Source organism: Nelumbo nucifera, chromosome 2 (genome assembly GCF_055504915.1).
Source record: "Nelumbo nucifera cultivar China Antique chromosome 2, China Antique-T2T, whole genome shotgun sequence".
In the NCBI taxonomy this organism is placed as follows: Eukaryota; Viridiplantae; Streptophyta; class Magnoliopsida; order Proteales; family Nelumbonaceae; genus Nelumbo; species Nelumbo nucifera.
The window spans coordinates 44,044,798-44,072,516 of NC_142650.1; the positions used below are offsets into that span (position 1 = coordinate 44,044,798).

Here is a 27,719-nt window from a genome sequence, read left to right on the forward strand (position 1 = left end):
GCTGATCGATGTAGAATTTCACTGCAGTTCGCATTTATATGTGTTTATTTTCATTGTAAATACAGACCGATGTAAAATTTCACTCCCAATTTGTATATTCATGCATTTGTTTTTTGTGTAAGGTTTATCCATTGATTCACTTTTCCATCAATAATTGATGTAAATAGTACATCAATTTTAAATCCTACATCGATTATCACATCAAAAAAACACCAACGGTCCACTAAAATTTTAAACCCTTCCATTGAGTTTTACATCAACGAGTTTTCCACTGAAAACAAACGCAGCCTCAAGAGAGAGAGAAAAAACCCCACCATGGCAATTAACCAGTTAAGTATAAATGGTGCATACACCTCTCATCTCTCCACCAAACACAAAGCATGCCACAGGCACCCCACATGCTCATGTGAGCATGTATGAGGAACATGGTTCCCCACATATCTGAATCTACTCCTCACAGAACACTCCTCGTACCAACCTCACAGTATGTATTAGCCGAACATCAGGAACATCTACGTTCCAGATCCCAATTCGTTCCCCACATGCACCATTGGGATGTGCTGTGGGGGGTACCCATGCAAATTCAGTATTTCATGTTTTCACATATAACTCATTTCTAACTCCATTCCCCTATAGGTGCAAGATTTGTCTTCTTGGCAACTGAGTGGTAGTTCAATTGGTACGTTGTTTGGGCAGTCCTAGTGGATATGGGAATTTTCTATTATCACCTACTTCGAGAGTTATTAATGTGCTGCGTTAAATGCCCCACCCAAAAAAATAAAAAATAAAAGAATTGTCATCTTGGGTTCCTGGTTAAGAAAAGATGTTTCATTCAAAACTGCTGATGATTCGGTGGTATCTCATTCAAGGAATCCTCGACCCCCACTCCCTTGGTTAAGGTGAGACGATGCTATATATTAGGCCAGCGGATGTCACTTTCATGCAAAGGATGATTGATTTATGGTGGCGGTGAAGTGCATCTTTGTTGTAGACTGTAGTAGGGCAGAGGATTTTATGTACTATTTTGCTGAAGAAACCGATTCGTGAAGCACGTTCTCAGACAGAACTGTCGGGATTTAGATCTAGTTTCAGGGGTAGAACGCGTCTTCTGATACTTATCGGGCAACACGCATCCTGCATCCATACCTTTATTTATAAATTACTATTGTCAGTTTCACCGAACTTTGGTTAAAAGGCCAAAAAGTTCAAAACCATGTAATTACACTATCTATCAAGTATAAACCACGGTTATTTCATGTAGTCTGCATCTGCTACAAACTGGTTCTTGTAACAAATCCCGTAAAAACAATCAGAACGCATGTGGAGATCAAACAGTAACTTCATTACAAGCCGGATCAGTATTGCGAGTACTCAAAATCCATTTCATTCAAGTCGAATCGACTTAGTTTCATTCGGGAAAATTGTTACTTGGTAGTGCCTGCAGAAGTTTAGATAAGCTTTCTAACATAATTAATAGGTGATACTACCTGTAAAGTGAAAGGCACCACTGTTTAGACTTACCTCATATTTTGATGGCAAGCTCTCTGTAGCACATGGCTTGGGATTCGTTCACATTTTGACAAATCAACAGCAATAGGATCCCTGAATCCATCATCCTTAGAAGCATATTAAGCAGTTGCACAATAACCTACAAGGATTTCTACTTGAAATGCAAAATCATCAATCAGTTCAATATAAACGTCACGTCAAAAGTATCACTACATTCTTATTTTCCTTCTCAAAAACCAAAAGATGATATATCCTCAGGCAGGATGGCCCCAAAAAAAGCATCAGATTGCATCTCCTACCAATAACCATACCAAAAGTAAACAAATCTCAGCTCTCATAAGTTCTTAAATGCTGATTCATGAGCAGTTTTCTGGGGGGTCAACCTTGCCAAGAGAGCTTTGTTATGACAGTGCTCAGTATCAACAAAGTAGAAATTTCCATTCGCCTTGAACGTAACAAAAGGTCTGTTAGTTTCTGGTGGCCTAACATCAGCAAACTTAATTGTTCGCGGGATGTATGTAGCTAACCAAGACATCATCTCAACCTCAAAGCTGTCTGAGCCAGGTTGCCATCTGAGCTTGTGAATGTAGGGACTTACAAACCAGTGAAGGGCTGCAGTAGTGGAAGCACTTAGGAATATGACAGAGGAAGCAACAGCACCCTTGAGAATCACATTCATGTCAGGTGAAGTCATGAATGTTATTACGGGTCCTAAAGACACAGATAAACAACAGGTGGAGAGAGAGAGAAGCTTCACTTTCTTGATGGTAGATGAGATTGGACCATAATAAACAATTCCACTGTCTTTACTCTCTTCTCCTGCTTCACTTTTATGAGGCCCAATGCTGATCTTACTGTCATTTTCCGCTGCAACAGTTCGAGTAGCCCACCTCTTTTGTGTGACCTGGTGCATCCCCAAGTCAAAGTCGTGTTTACTGGTGGACTTTTTCCATGTTCCAAACCTACAAGCATGGTAACCTGATAGAGAGAAAGTAACAAGTATAGGATAAAATCTCCAAAAAATCATGACAGAAAAAAGAAGCTTCCAAGAAGCAGCCATGCCCAACTTGTTCAGCTTAGAACAGCCTGTTATGAACTTCAGAGAATACAAACCCTAATTTTGTTGGTAATGGTACACATTGTTTTACCATATTTTTCAGAGGCATGCTGACCATATGGATCTTTTTATAGAAGTATATTGTATTAATTGTATAAATTGGAAAACCCCAAAAGTTGTGGCTCTACATGGGCAGAGAACCCCTAACAATTACACAGTATTGATCTAAAGAGGGTTTCAGTTGAAATCTTAGATGCCTTTTCCCAAGATCTTAGTTGTCATGTTATGTATGATTTCATCTATTTGAGGATTTGCCTTAAAAAGTTTGGATGTTCCTCTCAGACCAAAAAACAGCCACCGGCAGCATGCCCCAAATGATTTTACCATTACTAGAAAGCCCATCCATGAGCCAAATCTGCATAAAAACAACCCTCTAACTAAGGGAAAAGTGGAGGCTACTTCCAAGGTCTCCTACCTTAGTATGAGAATTAAGAACTGCTAAGCTAGCCTAATATGTGTTGTGTGACTCACATGGTCTACAATCATACCAAGACAAGTTAGAAATATTAACATATCCTAACATGTTAAGTGATTGGTTCAAGTGAAAATCAAATCACCCAATGCATGCATGCCTGGATGATTTCATTTCGATGAATTAACATGGTGACAACACTTTCTTGCAACCCTACAAAATATAAGACAGAAATTATAATAATCAATTGTAAAACCAAATTATCCAATGAGTGATTGCATTTTTTCCTAACCCAAATGACATAAAAATAACCCACTAATATATGGAAAAATCGAGGCTACCTCCAAGGTCTACTACCTTACTATCCTAACATGTTAAGTGATTGGTTCAGGTGAGAAATTAAATCACCCAATGAGTGCATGGCTGGTTGATTTGGTTTCTATGAGTTAACGTAGTGACAACACTTTCTTGCAACCCTACAAGATATAAGATGGAAATTCTAACAATCAAGGGTAAAACACTTGAATAAAACAGAACTGCTGCTGTGTAATCTGAGAAGAGAAACACAGGTTCAAAGAGAAGGAGAGAGAGAGAGAGAGAAGAAGAAGAAGAAGAAGAGTGGAAGGAAGGAGAAGAGAGAAAGAAAGAAGGGGTTCGGTTGATGATCTCTGCCGCCCCATACACTTCATTATATATAGCTTTGGTTCCTTACAAGAATAGGAGATAAATATAAAATCCTAGTCCTAATAAAACAAAAAACATAATATGAATAAACATAACATGGATAAGGCCAGCCGGCCCAACTTAAAAGGAACTAAAAATAACTAGGTGTGGGTATGGAACCACACACTCTAGAGCCTGAGTGTGGGTATGGAACCCCACACTCGTGGCTTACTAACTATTTCTTCACTCCCCCTCAAGTTGGGAGTAGATATTTGTCATGCCCAACTAGAGTAAATCTGTCTCCAATTTGATTTTTGTGACTGTTTTGGTGAATAGATCAGCTAACTGCATGTCTGAGGCAATGTAAGGAAGGCATACTTCTTGAGATGCGACTCGCTCTCGGATAAAATGTCTGTCAACCTCGATATGCTTAGTCCTGTCATACTGTATTGGGTTGTGGCCAATATTAATTGCATCTTGATTATCGCAATATAACATCAAAGGCTTCTCATAATCAATCTCCAACTCATTAAGCAAGGATCTCAGCCATAACACTTCTGCAACACCATTGGCCATGGATCTATATTCTGCTTCTGCACTGGAGCGAGCAGCAACATTTTGTTTCTTGCTTCTCCAGGAAACAAGATTTCCCCCCTCAAATGCACAATATCTAGAGGTGGACCTCCTATCCAGTCCAATCCGCATCTGTACACTTTTATTTTCATATGACCATTATTCTTGAAGACTATACCTCTCCCTGGACATCTCTTTAAGTAGGCAAGAATCCTTTCTACTGCAAGGAGGTGGGTGGTCCTAGGAGAATACATGTATTGACTGACAATACTGACAGCATAAGAAATATCTGGCCGAGTTAGGCAGAGATAAAGAAGTTTCCCAACCACCCTTTGGTACATAGCCCTGTCCTCAAGGATTTCTCCACTTTCTACACTTATTTTATGGTTAAGCTCAATAGGAGTGTTAGCAGGTTTCACTCCTAACTTTCCAGTTTCTTCCAATAAGTCCAGAACATACTTCCTTTGAGAGATAAAAATGCCATGCTTAGATCGAGCTACCTCAATTCCTAGGGAATAGTGTAATTTTCCTAGGTCTTTCACTTCAAATTCCTTGTGAAGATGCTGTTTAAGAGTTTCAATTTCACTAATGTCACTCCCTGTTATCACAATGCCATCTACATAGACTGCAAGTAAAGTCAGGGAATGACCTGTCTTCTTAAAGAAGAGGGTGTGATTTGACTGAGCCTGTATGTATCTGAATTTGTCCAAAGCCAGTCTAAACCTATCAAACTAGGCTCTCGGAGATTGTTTCAGCCCGTACAAGGCATTCTTCAAAAGGCAAACTTTCTTTCCTACTTCTATACTACAAAAGCCAGGGGTAACTCCATGTATACTTCCTCTTGCAAGTCTCCGTTGAGGAAGGCATTCTTAACATCTAGCTGAAATAGTGGCCATGAGAAGTTTGCAGCAGGTGCAAAGGTTTCTATATAGTCTAAGCCATAAGTTTGTGTGAATCCCTTTACCAGCAGGGGAAGGTGCAAATCTGGCCTTATACCTCTCTACAGTACCATCAGCATTATATTTCACAATAAACATGGTTTCAAATGTCGAGAAATGTCGCCAATGTTGCCCGACATATGTCAGTGTCAAGACTTAGCAACATGAAAATGAGTTGTAACATAAATATTACATTATTTTGGTCGACATTTCCGAAATTTGAAACCATGTTTACTATGAAATATAATGCAGATGGTACTGTATTACTGTTGGGAAATTTCGGAAATGTTCACCAAGTCGGTCCAAAAAAACATCTTTCCTAATATGTCGACAAGCATGTTGACTAACGTACAAGAAAAAGAATATGGTTTCACATCTAACAGATAAAGAGAAAAAGAGAGAAAAAAGCATCCGCATGATACAAAACATAATTTCATACACAGAGAATCACATACATGCTTAAAAAAATAAAGAACATGGGGACAACATGTTACAGACATGGAGAATCATCGTATAGATTTTAAGCTTATTAGAAGAAGAGGAAGGGTTTCATACTTCATAGAAGGGGTTTTTTGTTCCCTTACCTGGTGGCTGGAACGAGGAGTCGAGGCTTGGTTTTGGTCTTCTGGAGGCTGCATCAACAACCAATTGGAGTTGGAGTTTTGGAGACTTGGAGGCTGAAGTTGGAGTTGGAGTCCTGAGCAACCGAGCAAGTGAGCAATAGCCACTTTTCATCTCAAGTTTCTCAACCATTCTCGAACTCAGGTAAGACCGTAAGAGCATACCCTTTTCTAGATATTTTTTAGGAGTAAAAAAAAAAAAAACTTGAGGCTGAAATTCCGCCAAAAGCCTAGAACTTGAAGATCATCTTCAAGTTCTAGGTTTCACAAATGTGATTTGTGAAGAATGTTAGACAGTTTGTATGCCCTTAGCTCCAATCAGTTTTGATGTACTTTAGACATTTAGTGTAAATGAATAAAGTGCATGTTTGATTCATGTTGTGTGGTATGTTTCTGTGTAAGACCCTTAAACTGGACACTTAATGAGACTCGTGTTAGTTTAAAATGTTCACAGCCAGTGGGTCGGTCTGGGGAGACCTATCCTGATAAGGCTGACACTGATGTGCCGCCAAGTTGGTTGGGGAGGCTTGTCTTAGCCGTCACAGCCGCCAGGGTGAGACCCGAGGTACATGCAGTGAGAGTTCAACTTGAAACCTTGAACCAGACCAAATTTCCAGTATTGCCCTGGACCTTGGTGATGAGTGGGCAAAACTGGAAAGTTACACCTGACCCCTAGACTCGATTATGATACTGCACTAGGTGGCAGATTGGGCTGTCTTTGATATGCCAATCAGTAAGATCCTTAGAGGGGATCAAAACCTGGGTATGTTGGCTGGTTCATGAACCCATCTGAGTGGGTGATCATAGTAACAGGATCAACCCCTTTGTCGGACAAAGGTAATGATCGGGGATGCACTCTCTCTGATGGAAATCAAAACTGCCGGCAGTCGATTTCAACCGTTGGAATTTTGTTTTGCAAAATATATTTATAATGATATAATATATATGTACGGTTTCAACTCGTTTGCAAAAAGGTTTTAATCCCCGGGGTCCATCCTAGAGGAGAGTGCAGCACTGTGCCTCGCAGTCGAGGGAGAGGTCCTCTCTTGTCGGGCAGTGTTTTGGATCATTATGGGCTGAGAGGTTAAATGTACGGCCATTTAGGGTTATACCTGATGGGCTAATCTTGCATCTGCCCACAGTCCCTGGGATTTTATAAGATGGCTTGGCCCAGGGACCACTTAGTGTAAGTGTTGGGCCCATAGAGTCCATGTGATGGGCTCAAGGGATTCACTGGGCTTTCTAGTGAATTCGGCTAGACCTTGTAACAGAGGCTGGGCCGAACCCATGTGGCTGATGTGTAAATCAATGCTTGGGTCCCACGCCATACAAAGAAGCCCAACTAGGCAGTAGTTTGGAAGCCTATTGAGCACTTGATGCATATTGGGCCTAAAGCCCATTTTGAACTAGGCTGATTTGATCAGTCACTTAAAGGGGCGGATCTGAGGTTAGGTCAAGCAAAAAAGGATTGGGTCTTAACCCTATCCACTCATGGAGACCAAATTCAAATTAGGATTTGAATCTGGTAACCTCCTGATAAGATCAGGAGTGGGCTGATCTAATCTGCAGATAGGATTAAGAAGACTCCTTATCCAAATACAGATTTGGATTAGGATCAGTCCTAATGAGATTAGGAGGTTTCTTAATCACAAAGAAAAGAGGAGAAACCCTAATTTCGAATTACAAGAATTCGAACCTTAAGGGTATTGGCAGAACACACTGCATCTTGAGATAGGATCTCAGAGAAAACCCTAGAGAGAAGAAAGCTATTCGCCACCTTCTGCTCTAGCCCTCTCCTCCAGCGGCCGCCGCCATCTACTGCCAATTCGTTTTCTCTGTGAGGGAAAGATCAAGAAAGGTTCTTGATATCAATCTTTGCTGAAAGGTTGATCGTGTGTGGTGCTCATTGCTTCCATCGAGTTCTTCAGAAGGACCTGGTTCGTGGGACGAACACTGCTGGTTCTGCTTCATTATCACTGTGTCATCTTCAGTGGGAGCAGTTCTCAGGAGTTTCTTTGGGCGTGAACACCGACATTGGGAGATACTGTTTCTCCGGATCAGGTATATCCCTTCCCTTCTCTTTTGGTTCAGATCTGGTTCAAGTCAGATCCTTGAACACTGTATTTTAAATTTAGGGAATATGATTCCCAATTGGAAGAAAGGTAAGAAATTTTTGAAATTCGCCCACCCATTCCGCACCCTTTTGGCGTCCATATGATGGATCTTACCATTCTTTCAAAGGACTTTGAAGTTGAAGCAGAGCTCCCTGAGAGCTTTCTCAGCTTTACGGTTTCCCTCTTTCAAATGAATTACATTCTAAATGTTAAGAACTTAAGATACTTAGATTATGTGTTGACATGTTGTTAAATTGTCAAGTATAAAAGTTTAAATATGATGTGTGATGGTCTATGAAATGTCCATAGACCATCACAACAGACATTAATCTGGGTAGATGCTCTACAGTAGATGAAGGTCTACCGTAATATTGTAGACCTTCAACAAAATAATTACTTAGTATTTTTAATATAATACAATATATTATATAATATATTAGTATATTATTTAGTATTGTTAATTTAATAATATAATATATTGGCATATTATATTAATATAACACAGTATATTAATATAAATTATTCCATTAATAATTTATATTTAATATTTCAAAAAATAATAATTAACAAAAAAAGAGTAAATTAATTATTTTATAATATAAAACATAAAATATTTTTCAAGTAATAAATATTAACTACTTAGTATTTTTAAAATATTTAGTATTAAAAAACAGAATAAATTCATTAAGTTTTATAAGAAATCAGAATTTCTTAGTCTTAATACTAAAAAAAGGAGAATCAGATTAATAAATGTATAATAAAACATGATGTATTATAACTTTAATATTTAAAAACATCAGAATAAGTGTATTTTTATTTACTAGTGTGAAAAAAATATATTAATATTTATAATAAATCAGAATTAACAATAAGAGAAAATCATTTAAGTTTGTAAAAGCATCAAAATGCATAATAAATCAGTATATAAGTTAAAACTTATTAAAATAAAATAGTATGTTATTTAAATGCATAAACAAGATATTATTTATATTATATAATATATATTTAAGAACATTAATACCCCTTATGTTAATATAAATTATTCATATTGACACATATCTAAACTTAATATTTAAAATAAAATGCTCATAAAAATTAAAGAAATAAAAACAAAAAGAAAACTAAAATATAAGATAGGCATGCATATAAAATGTTTATTTATAGTAATAGAAGTATTAAATACTTCACCTTTAATTTAATTGTTACTATTGATCAAAATTTATAATAATCAGAATTACACATAAACAAGTAACACGCCAAAACTCATAATAAATCAGTATAAAAATTTAAAATATATTTTAACAATATAATATATTAGTATATTATATTAATATAAATTATTCCATTAATATATACTGTATTATCATATATTTAATATTTAACATAAATTCTTCCATGAATAATTTATATTTAATATTTATAAAAAATTAACAAAAAATTAAAAAAGAATAAATTAATTACTTTATAAATAAAACATAAAATATTTTTCAAGTAATAAAATATTAACTACTTATTATGTTTAAAATATTTATTAAAAATCAGAAAATGTTTATTAAATTTTATAATAAATCATAATTTATAAATCAGTATATAAATTTAATATTTATTAAAATGGATGAATATATTATTTAAATAAGTAAACAATTAAGTTTAAAATAAACTTATTAAAATTCATAATAATAAGCATATAAAAATTTAAAACCTTAGTAAAACCTTATAGATATGTCAAAATTCATAATAAATTTAGAAAATTGAAATATTTTATCTAAAAAACTGTAATAATTATTGCAAATGGTGATGTTTATCTAAAAATGATATTTTAATAAAATGTGTATAAACATAATAAATTTAGAAAAATGAAATATTTTGTTAATAAAATTAATACAATATGATCATTTTGTTGTAATAAGCCCATAACTAATAATAAAACTTATATTATAAATTTATAATATTTTAATTTTCTTTATGCAGACTGAGACATTTAAAATGCCAAACTAGATGATATTGGGTGGCAACATGGAAAATCCGTAGAAGGTGACACAAATAAGTCCATTTGTAATTATTGTGGCAAGGTAATTGGTAGTGGTGGTGTTTCTAGATTGAAACAGCCTTTGGCAGGTGGTTTTAAAAATGTAGCCTAATGCCAAAAATGCCCAATAGAAGTAAGTCTGGCTATGCATAAAATGCTACGGGAACAAAAAGCATCAAAGCAAAAAAAAACAAAACGTGCATAAGAATCTCAAGATGCACTCTACCGACCATCACATGAATATGACCAAGATGATAGGGTTGATGATGAAGATGACATAGCATATCCAGATGATTGTGTGACGGAAAGAGACATAATAGTATACAAAAAAGTTGTTAGAGAGTCTCATGAAGATAGATGGAACAATGGTCAATTACAAAAATTAATTCAAGTAGACCAAGCGGTGGCAATCAAGGATCTAGTGTTGGTGGTAGTAGTAGACAAGGGCAGAGTAGTATGCATCGTTCATACAGTGTACGAGAACCTGAAGTGCTTATAGGCCCAAAACTATATCAATATAAAGATACAGGTCAAAAGAAATTGAAATCAATGTTTAGTGGCCAAATTTTGAGAAAAAAACTGGGAAGAGCAATAGCAAAGTTCTTTAATTTTAATTATATTTCTACCAATATTACCAACTCTCCTATTTATAAGACAATGTATGATGAAGTGGCAAAATGTGGCCCAGGTTTAAAGCCGCCCACCCCTTATGAGATAAAGGGCCCTTATTTGGATGAAAAAGAGAGTGAAATAAAAATATACATAGAATCCCTTAAACTGAATTGGCCTAAATATGGGCTAACAATTATGTGTGATGGTTGGACAGTTCCTACGAGGTTATCTATTATTAATTTTATGGTGTATTGCAATGGAAAGACAATATTTCACACATCCATTGATGTGTCAAGAGATAAAAAAAAATGCACCATATATTTATAAGTTGATGGCACGTGTTATTAATGAGGTAGGACCTGAAAATGTGGTGAAAATTGTGATAGACAATGGAAGTAATTTTTTGAAAGCAGAAAAAAAAATAATGGATAAATAGAACATATTTTGGACTCCATGTGCTGCACATTGCCTTGACTTGATGATAGAAGATATCGGGAAGAAGAAACTAATGAAGACAACCATTGATAGTGCAAGAAAAGTAACAAATTTTATATACAACCATAATGTGCTTCTTGCTATGATGAGAGAACAGTGTGGAGGGGACATTGTTCGACCAGGTGTGACAATTTGCCACAAATTTTATTGCTCTTGAAAGCATAAAAAAATATAGGCAAGGTCTGAGAAATTTATTTAATTCTAGAGAATGGGAAAAATGTGACCTCAGTAAAAAACCTGAAGGTAGAAAAGTTGAGGAAATAGTTTGTACCAATTCATTTTGGGATTTGGTGCATACTGTGGTTAATATCTTGGAGCCTATATACAAGGTTTTAAGAATTGTTAATGGTGAGACATGGCCAATCATGGGATCAGTGTATGAGGCCATAAGACTTATGAAGGAGTCTATTAGAGTTGTTGCAAGATCTTATCAGGGGTACTGGAAGATCATAGATGAAAGATGGACAAAACAGCTTAAGCACCCCCTTCATAAAGCTGGTAAATATTTTACTCCTATCATTTTATTTATTTATTTTTATAATGCTATCAAAGTTCATATTTTAATTTTTAAATGCATGACAGCTTATTTTTTGAACCTGAAATACCAATACAAATATGAACTTGAGGGTCATGCAAATTTGTTGAAAGCATTATAAGATGTCATCGAAAGATTATAACCAAATCCTAATGGGCAAGCTGATTGCATGATAGAGGTAATACATGTAAATTGTGATAACTAAGTACATAAGCATATAAAGTACTTATTATATTTTTAATAATAATAATAATAATTATTATTATTATTATTATTATTATTATTATTATTATTATTGTTATCAATTTTTTGTCAATTGTCACCTATCCTGTCTTTGTAGGTGTTAAAATTTAGGGATGCAATTGGCTCATTTGGAAGGTAGTCTGTCATTAGTTCAATAACAAAAATGCACCCAGGTAAGTGATATCACAATGCCAAAGCTCAAAGCTCAATTAGAGAGTGTCTATTTAGTTTTTTAAATTAGACTTCATGATTCTATTTATAAATATAGTTGAACAATTAAACTGACAAATAAATTAATATTTATAGCTGAATGGTGGATGATGTATGGACTTGATGGTCCTACTTTGAAACATATAGTTGTACGTTTGTTATCTCAACAGCTACATCATCAGGATGTGAAAGAAATTGGAGCACGTTCTCTCTTATCTATACAAAATAGCGGAACCGCTTGGGTCATGAAAAGCTTAAAAAATTAGTTTTTGTCCACTACAACTTGAGGCTCAAGGCAAAACATCTTAAAGGAGATGAAGAAAAAGAGACTTATACTAATCCTTTGGACCTTCTAGATGTATATACTGAAGAAAATGAAGAGAACCCACTCTATGAATGGATAAAATCTCCTGAGCCTTTGTTAGATGAACCAAGTGGAAAGCCAAATTCTCGGATAGCCAATGAGATGGGAGTTAATGCCAATGATTTTATAGCATCTCAAAATCAAGGGAAGCAACAAATTGAGGAATATGAAGATGAAGATGAAGATGAAAATTGGTCTAATGAACTTGTAACTCCAAGCAACACAAGAAGTGGAAGTGGTGGGGGTAGTGGTGATGATAATGATGATGGTGATGGTGATGGTGGTGGTCGTAATGGTGATGATGGGGGTAATATCCAAGAACATAATAGGAGTCAAAACCAAAGACAATTGAGCCAAATATTGGAGGATCAAGGTCAAATCATGGTTAAGCTTCTCATGTTACAACTTCTGCAAATGAACTGAGAAGGCAATATCAACGACAAAGGAAGAATAGAAGCTAATTATGAACAACCATTGTCAGAAAACTTAAGCTCAATGGAGATAGGCAATTCTTCTAGATCTTATGGGTAGGGCACTACTGGTTCTACATCATCATATGGCTATGAATATCCCACTTCAAGTCAAGATAGCCAAACTCAATCACAGGGATTTGGGATTGAAACCCAAAATTATGATTATGGGCTCTTTGGACAAGCTCCTAGTGTGACTTCTTATGGTAATAGATATGGATATAAACAATACCCCAAATAGGAGGTTCTCAAAGAATTGACCAAGAAAACAATCAACGTTTTGTAGAAGAATACAATAGGTGGTATTATCAAAATGTGATGAATTGGCAACAACATTGCAAACCACCAGAGCAACAATATTATCACCCACCTAATGGAGATGATGACCACCAGCCACCTAGAAATTCTTTTTGTATGTGATTTTAATTGGAGTTTTTGTTTATTTAAGAGATTATGTACTTTAACTATTAACACTAACTCTTGAAGTTTGTAAGGTGATTTCATTTTTTATCATTTTATTATCAATCTTAGTTTTTTGGCCTTATGTGATGGTTTGAATGTGATGCTAAACCTTATTTTTATTTATATAAAAAATTATGCAATTTAGGTGTTAATTGTTTACTTTTGAAGTCTATAGTGCAACTTCGTATTTACTAATTTGTTATTGATCTTAGTTCCTTAGCTTTATATAATGGTTGTGAATAAGATAATAGTCTAAAAATGTGTATTAATGCTTCTTTTATCATTTTACAAAATATCATTCCATATTTCATAATATTTCCACAATGTCTCTAATTTTTACAATATTTCCCCTCAACATTTTCGAAATATGTCCTATATTTTGGTAAGCGATATTTCCATCGACATCGACATTTTAAACCTTGACAGTAAACACCCATCTACATCTAATAAGTTTCTTCCCTTCAGGCTGATTAACTAGTTCTCATGTGTTGTTCTTGACAAGAGCATCCATCTCTACTTGCATTGCTTCCTTCCATTCAGGTATCAAAAGGGTTTCTTGCACTTTTCTAGGTATAACAATAGCAGAAATAGATGCCAAGTAAAATCTATAGGATTCTGAGAGAACTATAGGAAAGGAACTTGGAGATGCAATGGGCAGTGGATGAGGTGCAACGGCGCTTCCCTTTACGAATAGCAATTGGAAGATCAAGGTCATCTGATGGTGGAGGCTGAGAATTTGTAATAGTGGGATCAATAGTGGGAGCAGTAGTAGTGCCTGGATCTAGGACTGTAGAAGATGTTAGAATTGGCTTGGATTGCTGTTGACTACAAGAATCAACCTACCTCCACTACTTTCTGTGATACACTCAACTCTCTGCATTTTTTACAACCCTTTTCACAACTCTCTCCTTCAGTAACTAGGACAGGTAAAGGAACTTTTGGGGCTGAAACTGAAATCCCTTTCTCACTATTCTCCCCCTAAGAAGAAGCCCTATGATAGTAGGGCATATCCTCAAAAAAGGTGACATCCATGGACACAAAGCGCTTCCCTGAAACAGACTCATAACAACAATATCCCTTTTGATTTTGTGCATACCCAAGGAAAATACATTTAGTAGCTTTGGAATCAAACTTGGAGCGATGAGGTCCAAGGATTTGAACAAAACAAGTACACTCAAAAGTTTTGAAGGGAAAAATCCTTATCTAGATACAAAATACTAAACGGGGTTTGCATGTTTAGAACCCGTGAATGAACCTTGTTAATAAGGTACACGGCTGTACGGATTGCATCCCCCCATAAGCGTATGGGAACATTAGAGTTGAGCATGATGCTTCTGGCAACCTCTAAGATATGCTTGTTTTTTTCTCTCAGCAACCCCGTTTTGCTAAGATGTACAAGGACAGGTGCTCTGATGAATGACCCCATGATCAAGGAGATAGGATGCCAAGGGTTTGCAAAGTAATCCTTGGCATTATCAAATCTAAGAGTTTTGATCTTGGTTTCAAACTGGGTTAAAACCATCTGATGGAAAGCCTAGGTCAAAGAAGGGACCTCATCTCGAGAGTGCATAAGGTAGACCCATGAAAAGCGGGTATAATCATCAACAAATAATAAAAAATATCTATACCCCCCCCATGGTGGGAGTATGATATGGCCCCCAAACATCGGTATGCACAATTTCAAAATGAAGGTTGCTTCTTTTATTACTCAAAGGATAAGATGATCTACTGTGTTTTGCAAGCTCACAACTTTCACACTTTAAACTAGACACTTCTACTGACTCAAATAAGTTTGGAAAAAGACTCTTCAAAGACCCAAAAAATAAATGACCTAAGCGGTTGTGTCAAAGCATAATCTTACTACAAGACTGAGAGACGAACAATTTCCCCACTTCACTCTGCTCCCCCTATGAATGTTCAAACAGGTAGACTCCAATCATCTCACTGCCAATCCCAATTACTTTCTTCGTTTCCAGATCCTGAAAAACACACCAATCAGGGAAAAATGTTACTGAACAGTTTTGATTTTTAGTAATACTACTAACTGAAAGTAAGTTAGCACTAAGCTTGGGAACATGCAAAACTGAGGATAGGGTGATGGCATCAGACAATCTGATGTCTCCCTTGTTAGAAATTGGTACAAAGGAGCCATCAACAATAGAAACTTTGTCTCTCCCAGAGGATAAACAATAGGTGCTAAACAGAGTAGATAAGCTGGTCATATGGTCTGAAGCACCTAAATCTATTACCCAGAAAGGTCTATTATTACTTGGGACAGAAGCATGACATGCAGCAGCTCTTGTACCTATATGAGCGAAAGCTGAAGTAGGCTAAGCAAGTGTAGTAGCTGAAGACTGAGATGTAGAAATACCAGCTTCCTTTTCTAGCTATGTCAATGCAGCCCGGACAACTGCTAAGGCATCTAAGGATGTGGTCCTTGTGTTGGAAGAGGATGTACTATCAGTAGTAGTTGTTGCATTAGCACTTCCCTTCTTGTTTTTAATTCTAGTTGGCATTAGGTGAGGATGCAACTTCCAACAGGTCTCCCTAGTGTGTTTGGGCTTCTTGCAATGATCACAAAAAATATCCCTTTTGTCTTCCTTCTTAACTTCCCTTTCCTTTTCCCCTCCAGCTTTGAATTTCGTTGTTGCCAAGGCTGCTTCTATGGGCTAAAAGGATAGCATTACCTTCCCCCTACTCTCTTCACTGTGGACTAATGAGTAAGCCTGAGATAAAGTCACTCTCTCCCTAGTGAGAAGTTGTTGTCTGTAATATCAAAATCTGAGTTTAGACCAGCTAAAAACTCAAAAACCCTATTTGTTTCAATCAGTTTTCTATATGTCGTTGCATCCTTCTAGCTTCCCCACTCAATAGTTTCTAAGTGATCAATTTCATGCCACAGGGATTTTAGAGTAGCAAATTATACTGAGACTAGCTTCTCTCCCTACTTAAGGTTTTTCAGTTCATAAGCCCTAGCAACATTGAGGGGTTGGGAATAGGTCTCCTTCATGCTGTCCCAAATCTCCTTGGCTGTTTTTGCCCAGAGATAGTTTCGGCTGATGTAAGACTGCATAGAGTTGCATAGCCAGGTCATCACCAAGTAGTTCTCTTGAACCCATCTTGGGTGAGATATATCCTCCTTGGCTGGTACTTTTGTGTCTCCGGTTACATACCCTAATTTCCCTCTGCCCCCAATGGCTAGGGGTGGATTCAAGTCGAGCTGAGCCGAATAGTACCAGGCTCAAGCTCAGCTCGAGACTGTTCTACAAGGCTCGAGCTCGAGCTCGAGCTCAGTTCAAGCCAGAACCTTGAGCTCGAGCTCGGTTCAGCTCGAGATCGATTTTGAGAAAAAATATTTTATATAAAAATATTTGTATTTGATATTTAAAAATTAAGAATTATAATAATTAATAATTGTAATATTTTTATTATATTATATATATATATAAATATATTTGAATTGGCTCACGAGCCTCATGAGCCGAGCTCTAGTATGCTCAAGCTCGGCTCGTTTAATAATCGAGCCAATGAATTGGGCTTGAGCTCGATCTGCTCGAGCAGCTCGTGAAAAGCTCGGCTCGTTACCACCCCTACCAGTGGCCAGCATTGCCAATTGGGCCCATTCCAAGTAATTTGTTCCATCAAACCTAACAGTGGTAATCTGGAACGTATTTTCAGTCATGTTACCAGTCCCAAAAACTTCCCCCTTGAGTTTTTACCTCACTTCTAGCCTTTTCCAAACTAAGTAGATCACAAAGCTCCAAGAAAAAAAACTACTTTTTCCAAGAAAACAGAGAACAAACAATCTGATCTCAGCAAGGAATAAGCACCAGAACTTAGTTTCAGTCGATAGTTCCTTCTTAAAACTACAACTTTAATCAAAAACACAAGATATTAACAGTCCAAAAGCTGATTTCAGCAAAGAACAAGAGCCAGAATTGTAACTTTAATCAGAGAATAAAAGTCCAGAATTTAACCTCAGCCAAGAGTGCAAACACAGTCGAATACTTCCAAAAAATGCAATCAGTCAAGGATTAACTCCCTGGTAGACAATCCTGGACTGTAATCAGTCCAATATATATTCACAGTCAAATATCAAGATCAGATCTTTTCCAGCCGATCCCTCCAAGAAAGGCTCACAGTCAAAAAGATGTTCATAGGGTGAAGAACAAACCCTAGAAAATTTCAGATTTTCTCAGCCGTACCTTCTAAATAAGTTTATAACTTATTTCTTACTACTGATGGTTCAAGAAAAGATGAGATCTTACCCAGAAAACTCTGATCACCTCCTTTAATCTTGATAAAAAATCCAATCTTGATTCCTCTAACCTTCTCTGATTCTTCCTTATTACCAAGAAACACTCTCCAATCTTCGGACAGCTGCTAAAGATCTCTGGTAACCTCCAAGAATCAGGCAAAGATAGCTCCTTTCTATTCGTCCAGCCCTAGATAACTATCATGTGGTTGGCTGGGTGAGACTTCACATGAGAAACCATAGATCGAGCTCTGATACCAACTTGAATAAAACAGAACTGCTGCTGTGTAATCTGAGAAGAGAAACACAGGTTCAAAGAGAAGGAGAGAGAGAGAGAGAAAGAGAGAAGAAGAAGAAGAAGAAGAAGAGTGGAAGGAAGGAGAAGAGAGAAAGAAAGAAGGGGTTCGGTTGATGATCTTTGCCGCCCCATACACTTAATTATATATAGCTTTGGTTCCTTTCAAGAGCAGGAGATAAACATAAAATCCTAGTCCTACTAAAAAAAAAACGTAATATGGATAAACATTACATGGATAAGGCCAGCCAGCCCAACTTAAAAGGAATTAAAAATAACTAGGTGTGGGTATGGAACCACACACACTAGAGCCTGAGTGTGGGTATGGAACCCCACACTCGTGGCTTACTAATTATTTCTTCAAAAACCAAATTACCCAATGAGTGATTGCCTTTTCTGATTTCCTCCTAACCCAAATGACATAAAAACAACCCTCTAACAAAGGGAAATATAACAAAAAATAAAATAAACATTCAACCAATGGGAGGATTCCCCACTGCCCTATTATGGCATTGTATGGGGAGGGGGTCGCGACCACCAGGAAGTCGTGGTTGAGTCTGACCACACAGGGCCACGTGCCGACTTCCACAGGTACCGTTATTTTTCCGAGGGGCCTGACTTCCTCTCCGCTGAAGCCCACCAGGGGAGTGTTTGCGGGTTTCAGTTCGCTCCTCGGCAGCTGTAGCTGATCAAACGCTGATTTGAAGAGGATGTCCGCCGAGCTGCCCGAATCTACGAGTACGCGTCTGACCTCGAAGTCGCTGATCCTTAGTTTAATGACAAGCGCGTCATCGTGGGGGTAGCGAACTCCTCGCGCGTCGCCTTCCGTGAAGAGGATTGGTTCTTCGGTCTTTGGCCTTTTCGGAGGGTTCTGCTCCTCGAGGACCGCTTCGCGAACTGAAGTCCGGGCTGCTGCCGAGGTACACCCTGCTACCACCGAACCTCCCACAATTACATGGATGGTTCCCCAAATTGGTCTCTCTACCGGAGACTGTCGCTGCAACAGTTCGGCAGGCCTGCTGCTAGATTCGGGGGCGTCCTTTTCGTGCTCGCCCGGCCGATCTGCTTTATTGTTATTATTGTTGTGTTGTACAAAGTTTCTCAAGTATCCGCGACGGATGAGCCCCTCTATTTCGTCTCGGAGATTATTGCACTGCTCAGTACTGTGACCATGGTCCCTATGGAAACTACAATACAAATTCTTGTTTCTTTCGTTCGGATTTCCCTTTAGGCGAGGTGGCCATTTCACGTACGGGGCGTCCTTGATCGTCATTAAGATCTCGGTCCGCCTTGTGTTCAGTGGCGTGTAATCCGTCCAAACTGGTAGGGGAGCTCGAAACAACTGGTTCGGTTTTGGGTCCCAGGTCGGGTTTTTTCGGTCAACTGAGTTAGAGGGCTCGCCATCCCTCTTTCTTTTCTCGTTTCCGCCCTCGGTTCATTGGTTGATTTCTTCCTCCGTCCTCATGAACTTGTCCGCGAGCTTGAGAAATTCGGCCACGGTCGCGGGCTGGTTAGCTACCATGTGCCATTTGAACTCTTTGTGCGTCACCCCTCTTTTTGCTGCCGCGAGCTGCACCGCGGGGTCTAACCGCGGTATCTGTAAGCATGCTTCATTGAATCGTTTGATGTAGCCCCGTATGGGTTCACCTTCCCTTTGGACTACCCCGAAGATGCTTTCCTCTACTCTGGGGCACCGTTTGCTGGTGACAAAGTGTGCAGTGAAGACCTGCACGAACTAAGCCTAGCACTTTATCGACCCGGGGGCCAGGTTCCTGTACCAAGTGCGGGCTACCCCCCTGAGGGTGGTGGTGAAAGCCACGCACATGCATGATTCGCTGGCTCTGGCGAGGTGCATTTGGGACTGGAAAGCGTCAACGTGGTCGTTGGGGTCGAAGGACCCGTCATACTTGTCTAGAGGTGGGAGCTTGAAATCTCTGGGCAAGGGGACTGCCAGGAGTTCTGACGCGAGGGGGGAAGGAACTGAGAGAATCGGGGCAACTCCTACCTCGTCCGAGCTCGTCTCGCCTTTGCCTCTGAGCTCTGACAGGACACGGGTGGCGGTTCGTCGACTTCGCCGGCGCCTTCGCTGTTGAGTGGGCCTTGTGCTGGCGCTGCTGGCCTCCATGTTGCCGAGCTCTATGGGCCCGGAATGCTGGTAGTCCGCTGCTGCCAGTGCGCCGAATCGGTTTTCCGTGAGTGGAAACTCCGGTTTGGAGCCCCGAGGTGCCGATCTCGTGGGCGAGGTTCCCGACCCGCCTGCGAGCTGCGAGGCGGGGATGACTTTTCTCTCTCTCCGGCCTGGGGACGAGGCCTGGCTGTTTGGGGGGTTCTGGGGCCTGGAGGCCTTTCCTTGGTGGGGGCGCCCATCCTGCAGAGAGGCCTTGACCGGCTTCGGAGCAGGGTGGTGAGGTGGAAGTAGTGGTTGGTTCGGTGGCAGTTGGGGAAACTGCTATTGATAGTGATACTGGGAGAGGTTGTGCAACACTTGGTGCTGGTGAAGTTGGTGTTGTTGGAACTGTTGCATCTGGGCTTGCATTGCCCGCATGCACTGCATCAGGTCGTCCAACTGGTTTTGGCTAGCTGCCAGGGGGACGGCGGTTGGTTCAGCGAAGGTAGTCTCGATGGGGGGAGGAAAGGGGATGTTTGTGGCAGGAAGGTTTACAGGCGCCACTGCTTGTGGCATATTCAAATTGGGAATTCCGTCCACCGAGAGGGGGATGGTGAACTGCCCAACGCACACCACGGGAACTTGAGGCTGTTCCCCGGTGGTGTTTGTCTCTGTGCCGCGTCCGGCGTTGCTGGAAGAGGCCATGAGTGTTGAGTTTTTCAAAGAAGAAGAAAGGGGTATGAGAGTTTAGAGGGAGGCCTTTTGAAGCGTTCCCACAGACGGCGCCAATTGATGATGCACAATCCGGCCGATCTTGGCTGTCAACGATCTTGCCTCTGAACTGAGCGGCAGGGGACCTGAAACGGAGGGGGTGAAGAAACTCCGGGGAGAACCCGGCGTAAGGGCTCCGAAGCTCAAGTTAGAATCTTTCAAAGGCAAGATAAGCCAGATAGCGCAAAGTTAGCATACCTCGTTAGATCGGGCATGATTATCTCTGAGCTCCTGCCAGTTCGGATGTCATCCCCTCTGGCCGGACAGAACCGCCACTGCTCCTTTTGTCGGAGCCGTCTCTGCGGCTGGTAACGACGGTGGCAGGTGGCAGTAGCAGGAGGCCGTTTGAAGTGCGGCTGTCAGGCGTCAGATCCCAAATCAGTCAGGTGCGCCGCCCTTGGATACGGACGTCCTCGGTGTCGGGTACGTTTGGTCAGTCTGGTGTTTCGGAAGCGAAGTGCTGGAGTGGCGAGCGAGATGTCTTGAGTTCGGTTTGGGGAGTGTTCCGAGCTGCCATGGGCCAGCTCGGGTCATGGCTTTGTGAGGCTTAGGACCCGAGATAGTTCGAGCTCCTTGCAAGGAGCTCAGGTTCTTAGTAGGGAGCTCGGGTTCTTAATAGGGAGCTCGCGACTCCCAGTAGGGAGCTCGGGTTCTCGGTAGGGAGCTCGGACTCCTAGTAGGGAGCTCGGGTTCTTGGTAGGGAGCTCGAGCTCCTAGTAAGGAATCCGGTCTGGTGGAGTTCGGGCTCAGTAGTGAGCTTGGACTTCGTTACTTTCGGTGCTCGTTTTGGGCGCTCTGCTGCCCCGAGTTGCTTGCTTCTGCCACGTGTCGGGTGATTGCGAGGTCGGGCCAAATTTCCCTTCATCAGAAGTATTTTCTTGGGATTGAAGTAGCTCATTCCAGAGAAGGCATCTTTATCTCACAACAGAAATATGTAACAGATCTTTTAAGAGAGACAGGAAAGTTAGCATGCAAACCATCCTCCACACCGTTTGAGCCAAATCACAAATTGGGAGAAGCAAATGAAGATCCAGCCGTGAATAGGGGAATGTACCAAAGATTAGTAGGAAAACTTATATATCTTGCCCATACAAGGCCAGACATAGCATATGCCGTGAGCGTGGCTAGCCAGTTTATGCACAACCCGAAAGAGGTTCACCTACAGGCGGTCTATAGGATACTACATTACCTAAAGGCTAATCCTGGCAAAGGAATCTTGTTTAAAAGAAATACTGGATTAACCCTAGAGGCATACACCGACGCAGATTACGCAGGCTCTTCCATGGATAGGCGGTCCACTACAGGTTACTGTACGTTCATTGGAGGAAATCTTGTGACATGGAGGAGTAAGAAGCAGAATGTGGTAGCTAGATCAAGTGCGGAGGCAGAATTCAGGGCAATGGCTCAGGGAGTATGTGAATTACTATGGCTCAAGATAATTTTGGAAGACCTAAAGATCAGATGGGAAGGTCCAATGAGATTATTCTGTGACAACAAGTCAGCTATTAACATTGCTCACAATCCCGTCCAACATGACAGGACAAAGCACATTGAGATAGATAGGCATTTCATAAAGGAAAAGCTGGATAGCGGATTAATTTGCACTCCATACATCTCAACGAATGGTCAACTGGCAGATGTACTGACAAAAGGGCTTTGCAGTGTGGCATTCCAAGGACTTATCTCCAAGCTGGGAATGAAAGATGCATATTCACCAGCTTGAGGGGGAGTGTTGGAAAGTAGAAGATTGACTCTCTGATTGATTCTCCATAATTTTAGGTCCATCAGTTTAGGAAACTTAATTTCCTAGAATCATGGGATATCCTAGAATCATGGAATATTAATTGGAGAATCCCACTGATATAGAAATTAGTTTTTTAGGAAAAGTTAGTTTCCTATTTTATCACCCTGTAAATTAGCTCTGTAATTCTATATAAAGTTGTGTATATGCTCCTTCCAAGACAATACAATCAATTCATTTTTCTCTCAAATTTTCACATTGTGTACTTCTGCTTCTCCTTCTTTTCTTCTTCTTTCTTCTTCTTCTTTTCTCCATCTGAAACCTTTTTACTTTTAGATTCAAGACTGATTGTAGTCTTGATCGACTACTTCATACTGCTAACAATTATGCTATTTTGTCTAGTCTCCAAATCCTATGGATCCAAATAAGACAATTAACAAGGTCCCCTCATTGTTTCAGACTGCAGTTATCAAAGTGAAAGAAGGTTGGGATCTGTCCGCCCCCACTCCACCATGGCTATTGTTCTAGATGAAGATTAGGAAACAAGTAATCTTCACAAAATTCTGAAACACTTTATCCTTGTTCACGTAACCCATGCTACATATGTAACAATAGCACTTTCAACCATAGCATTGATAAATAAGACTACACTGCAGCTGGTCTTTTATATCAACCAACATTGCTATGACAGTCTTTAACTTGTCTTATTATACAAAACATTTTTTATCTGTCTCTTGTAACATTTGAATACATGACAGATTAAAAAAAAGCTAATAGGCTGTACCATCAAAAACTTTGATTTTGGCATCTCCAGCTTCTACTATTTTACATGACTTGGCAACATTCACCCGCTTAAGGAGTCTTGCTACTGCAAGACAATGAAAAAGCATGTAAAGGAGTCTCAAAATCTGAAACCTGATTATATTTAAAATTCTCTCTTGAAGTTGCATCACAACCATTGAAAGAAATATCTTGCTAGGTTCCTTCTTAAGTTCGTGTTTACTCTGAACTTGCGAATCATATTTACAATTTTCTTGGTCTCTTTTCCCCCTTTTTTTTTTGAGAGAGAGAGAGAGAGAGAAGGTAACTTTCTGTTCATAAGGGATCAGGAGGGGGGGATGTACATGAAGGATTTACAAAGAAACAGAAACCCCAAAAATTACATTACAAAAAATTTCTATCCACCCTCAATTTTGAAAGAGATTCAGCTAAAGTGTTCAGCTTCCTCATGATCCATCTAAACAAGCAACAGAGATCTGAGGAGGTCTCCTAGAACTCCAGTAAATGATCAAATCTCCAGGGACCCCTATCAAGGTTGGAAACTCAGACAATGGCAATCCTAGGGCCCATTTGTTTTTTGGATTTTGAGAGGGGGGATAGTTGGTCAATGGGATTTTGGTTCCCATTGACCAAGATACCCATGTTCTTTTTTCAGATTTGCGTGGGGTCCAGGGAAAATTTATTGGGAGAATGACGGTTCAGCCCAGCGTCAGAATTCTTAAGCCCAACGTACAGTTGGGGTAGGTGCCAGCTCAGAATTGATGCCAATTCATGGGCAGGCATTGGTGTATAGAGTGGGGGTATTTGACATTTTGAATTTTTATAGGTCTGCAGTGGAATTCAGAAATCTGCAGTGAGCCTGTCCGTACTTTTCCGAAATTTATTTTCCCTGGGTAGTGATACCCATCTCCTAGGTGGGTAAGTAACTTTCCCACCTAGGGGGAAGTTGCCAACACTTGGATGGGACAAAACTGCCCCTTTTAATAATGGCTTTTTATGGCTAAAAAAGTCATTGCATCATTTACCTGGGAACTAAAAGAACATGGGTAAGAAAATTTACCCAGGTATGTATTTCCCAGGATACACTTACCCAAGTATGTGCATTTACCCCAGTAAGTAACTTCCCAAAAAGCGAATGGGGCCCTAGAATCACCTTCCACCAGCGGCGGTCTTGCACCAAGAGACTTGACAAACCTTAGGCCAAAGAGAAGGGCTCTTCTTTCAGCTTCCAAAGAGTCTGCCAAGCCAATCAGCCCACTGAAAACCCAAATCAGATTACCTCCTGCATCTGAAAATATGTCCCCCAAATCCAGCAAGACCCCTGTCGCTATCAGAAATTCTACAACTACCATCAAATTTCAAAAAGAAATCACAGAACAGGTCTTGAATCAAGGGCATTTTGAATCCAATTGATGGAATGTGAGGGATGTATAAAATGAAGGAGGTTGCCATTCAGCTGATGAGACTAACACCAGGGAAGAGAGGAGAGTTGATCATCCAAGAAGCGAAAAGGTGGACTTTCCTTTTAACACAATCCAATGTACTAGAAAGATTTCCAAAGACTCACTTATTTCAATCCACACAAATGCACCACATACCTGCAGGAATAATCATCCTCCAAAAAATTTTCCCATGAAGGCTCAACTTGCATTTAGGCCACTGAAACAAGAAATCACTAACATTGTTTAGGCCACTGACACAAACTTTTCAAAATTACACAATTGATGACAAGGTGGCCCACTGATTCGCCATCTCTCGAGCAACATCAGACAAACATGAGGAGAGGAATAAAGAGTACTGCTCCTTTTCCTTTGAATCAGATCACAGGTATCGATTCTACCACAGGCCCACCTCCCACGTGAAAAAGAAAATTTCTGTAGGAACATACTTTTTTTTTGATAAGTGAGAATAAAAATTTTATTGAAGAGAAAAAGATCAGGAGGTGACTTCACATCACCCGATTACAGACCAAAATTCAAATTAGAAAACATTTTCCACAGTACATATCTGAAAATACAGGAGTTTGATGCACCTCCATAGCAGATTTACCTTCTTATTCCCATTCAGACTAGGACAAGTAGAAAAGATTTCTGCTGTTGAAGTTGGGTGAAAGTTTGAGACCCCGAACATTGATGTGAAAACTTTCCATAAAAAGCTTGAGAATTTGCAGGAAATGAACAGGTGAGTAGCATCCTCTTCCTGCCCCTCACACAAACAGCACCTGTTAGCCATGCTAAAGCCTCTAGATTTCAGGTGATCAACTGTCAACACACTGTCCATGGCCACCAACCAGGCCAGAGCTTCGACTCTAGGAGGGACTGGATCTCCCGAAGGGGGAAGTTCATTGACCCAGAAACAAGATGAAGATATAATGACTTTGTGGTAAAGACACCGGAGGAGATAAGGGACCAGACTCTTTCACCTGGGAGGGACAAAGATGGAAAGACATCATTTAAAGCAACCAAAAGAGAGAAAATTTCAGTAGCCTCCCAGTCACTCAAGGCTCTACGAAACTGGAAATTAAAGGACAGACCGCAGTTTCCTCTAATAAGTGCCAAAGAAATCAAGGCTGTTTTGTTGTGGACAAATTGAAAAAGACTCGGACAGACTTGACATAAGGGTTGTGTACGCACCATAAATCAGACTACAATTTTATTTGATTGACATCACCAACACAATATCTCAAAAAGGGGAAGAAAATAGAGTAGATTTGAGAAATACCTTTCCAAGGATGAGTGGAGGGGAATCGAATCAACTCCAGGTTGCTGTCCCAACCGTTAATGTTACTTCCTTATTTGCTTCGGATGATGGAGGCCCAAAATTTATCCTGCTCCAAGGGGAAGTACCCAAGCCATTTGCCAAGAAGAGCCATGTTCCCATCTTGGTCCCTACTCCCTACCTAGTGAAGGTTTCATAAAGCTGAATTTCGATGGTAGCAGTGAAGGAAACCCAGGTCCCTCCGGCATTGGAGGAGTTTTTAGGGATGAGGAGGGAAGAGTTATTGCTTTGTTTTCAAATCCAATTAGTGTAGGAGACTCTTTGAGGTCTGCAGTGATGGTTGTATTGGAAGGTGTGCAAAATTCCATGGAGTTGTCTATTTGTAAATTGGTAATTGAAGGGGACTCTAAGTTGGTTATGAACTGGCTTCAGAAAGAGGAGGATATGGGTGGTGGGGTTTCATCTATGAGCATAGGAGAATTATGAATTTGTTACAAGACATGGAGGTCATACTTCAGTGGGTGAAAAGAGATGCCAAGTCCTCTGCTGATTATCTGGCTAAACAAGGGGTGGGAAGAATCAGTTTTTTTAGGCAATGTTGTAATCTTTCTTCTTTTCAGGAGAGCTAAGAGAGTTTATCTCCCCCTGTTTGCTTCCATGTATTTTATAGTTTTTATCTCAATGAATGAATTCTGTTATTGATAAAAAAAAAAAGCCAATAAACGACCAGTGTCCAAACCACCTTCTTCTTTTAACTTGCAAACTGTCTTCCAATTCACTAGATAGTTGCCGTTCATACACTTAACTCAAATGCATTTTTCTACAAATCGAACGGCTTTATTTCTGTAGCTTGTCTACTTTCCTCGAAAGCTACCTTTCTTAGGTGATCTTTCCCTTATTATCATAGTCCACCAAAAAGACTTTGCAGATTTTCTAGCAAACCAATTGTAAGGAATGTAGAAACTGTTATATCTGTGATCATACTTTTTTTATCATTCACTTCACTTGATTGTCCAGCCTATTGCTAAGGTTCATATCACAGATACCATATCACAGATACCAAGAAAAAATAATTACCAGACAAATATAAAATGAAAAATAATATTAATCGGGGCATACGAAGAGAATGTCTTGATACTTCATCAAATTTAATGATCTATATTTAAGTCTAGAACTAGATGTCAATTGCAACCATGCGAGAAACCGGTGAGTGAACTTAGTTGAGCTTCGCAACAGAAAGGGAAAAACATTAATAATCATTATCTGAATCGATTTCGAACCCTATGTTTTGATCTCTCTAAAATCATGAATTAGGAAAACAAGTGCAGGTGTTGAAGGTTTCTGGTTGATATGTTTAACATATTTCTAGGAATTATGGATTTTAAGGCATTCATATTCGCCTGCTATTAGTAACTTGAAGGAAAAACCAAAAACGTATAAATCCAAAGCCAGAAACTAGACGGACACCGCAGGAAAGGAATGCACAGGGTGAGAAGAGAACCTGTTCGGAAATTTGCCAAGGAAAACTGTTTCCTTTGTGAGCGAACTAAGTAAAAGAGAGCTGCTCTCGCCATACAGTGAACTTTGAAAATAGTAGGCTTCAGGCGACGACAAAGAATGCCAAGGCTCGACGCCGATGCCCGGTATAGTTTGTAATTTGTATACATTTAAGGGCTGTAACCGGGT

At 39.6% G+C, this 27,719-nt stretch overlaps 1 protein-coding gene across 3 annotated transcripts; it reads right to left on the reverse strand.

The window, feature by feature from the left end:
* Window positions 1–1,636: 1,636 nt before the first annotated feature.
* On the reverse strand, window positions 1,637–27,719 carry LOC104588639 (uncharacterized). Of its 3 annotated transcripts, none has more exons than XR_016082768.1 (3): window positions 17,635–27,528; window positions 15,228–15,345; window positions 2,463–2,487 (listed from the first exon to the last, which is right to left on the reverse strand). XR_016082768.1 is itself a non-coding variant. In XM_010246655.3 (2 exons), the coding sequence occupies exons 1-2, from the start codon at window positions 27,698–27,700 to the stop codon at window positions 1,844–1,846; spliced, it is 810 nt and encodes a 269-aa protein (XP_010244957.2). In that variant the 5' UTR covers window positions 27,701–27,719; the 3' UTR covers window positions 1,637–1,843. The 3 variants fall into 3 exon arrangements, 1 of the variants encoding a protein (XP_010244957.2); XR_016082769.1 differs by lacking the exon at window positions 2,463–2,487 and adding an exon at window positions 17,344–17,541 and having other exon boundaries at window positions 15,231–15,345; XM_010246655.3 differs by lacking the exons at window positions 15,228–15,345; window positions 17,635–27,528 and adding an exon at window positions 27,535–27,719 and having other exon boundaries at window positions 1,637–2,487.

Excerpts from the sequence above, each read along its gene's own strand:
- LOC104588639 (XM_010246655.3), bottom strand. The coding sequence starts at position 27,700 with ATGTATACAAATTACAAACTATACCGGGCATCGGCGTCGAGCCTTGGC. Across the intron at positions 2,488-27,534 it reads CTTGGCAAATTTCCGAACAG|GTTACCATGCTTGTAGGTTT; the intron begins GTTCTCTTCTCA and ends TCTCTCTATCAG.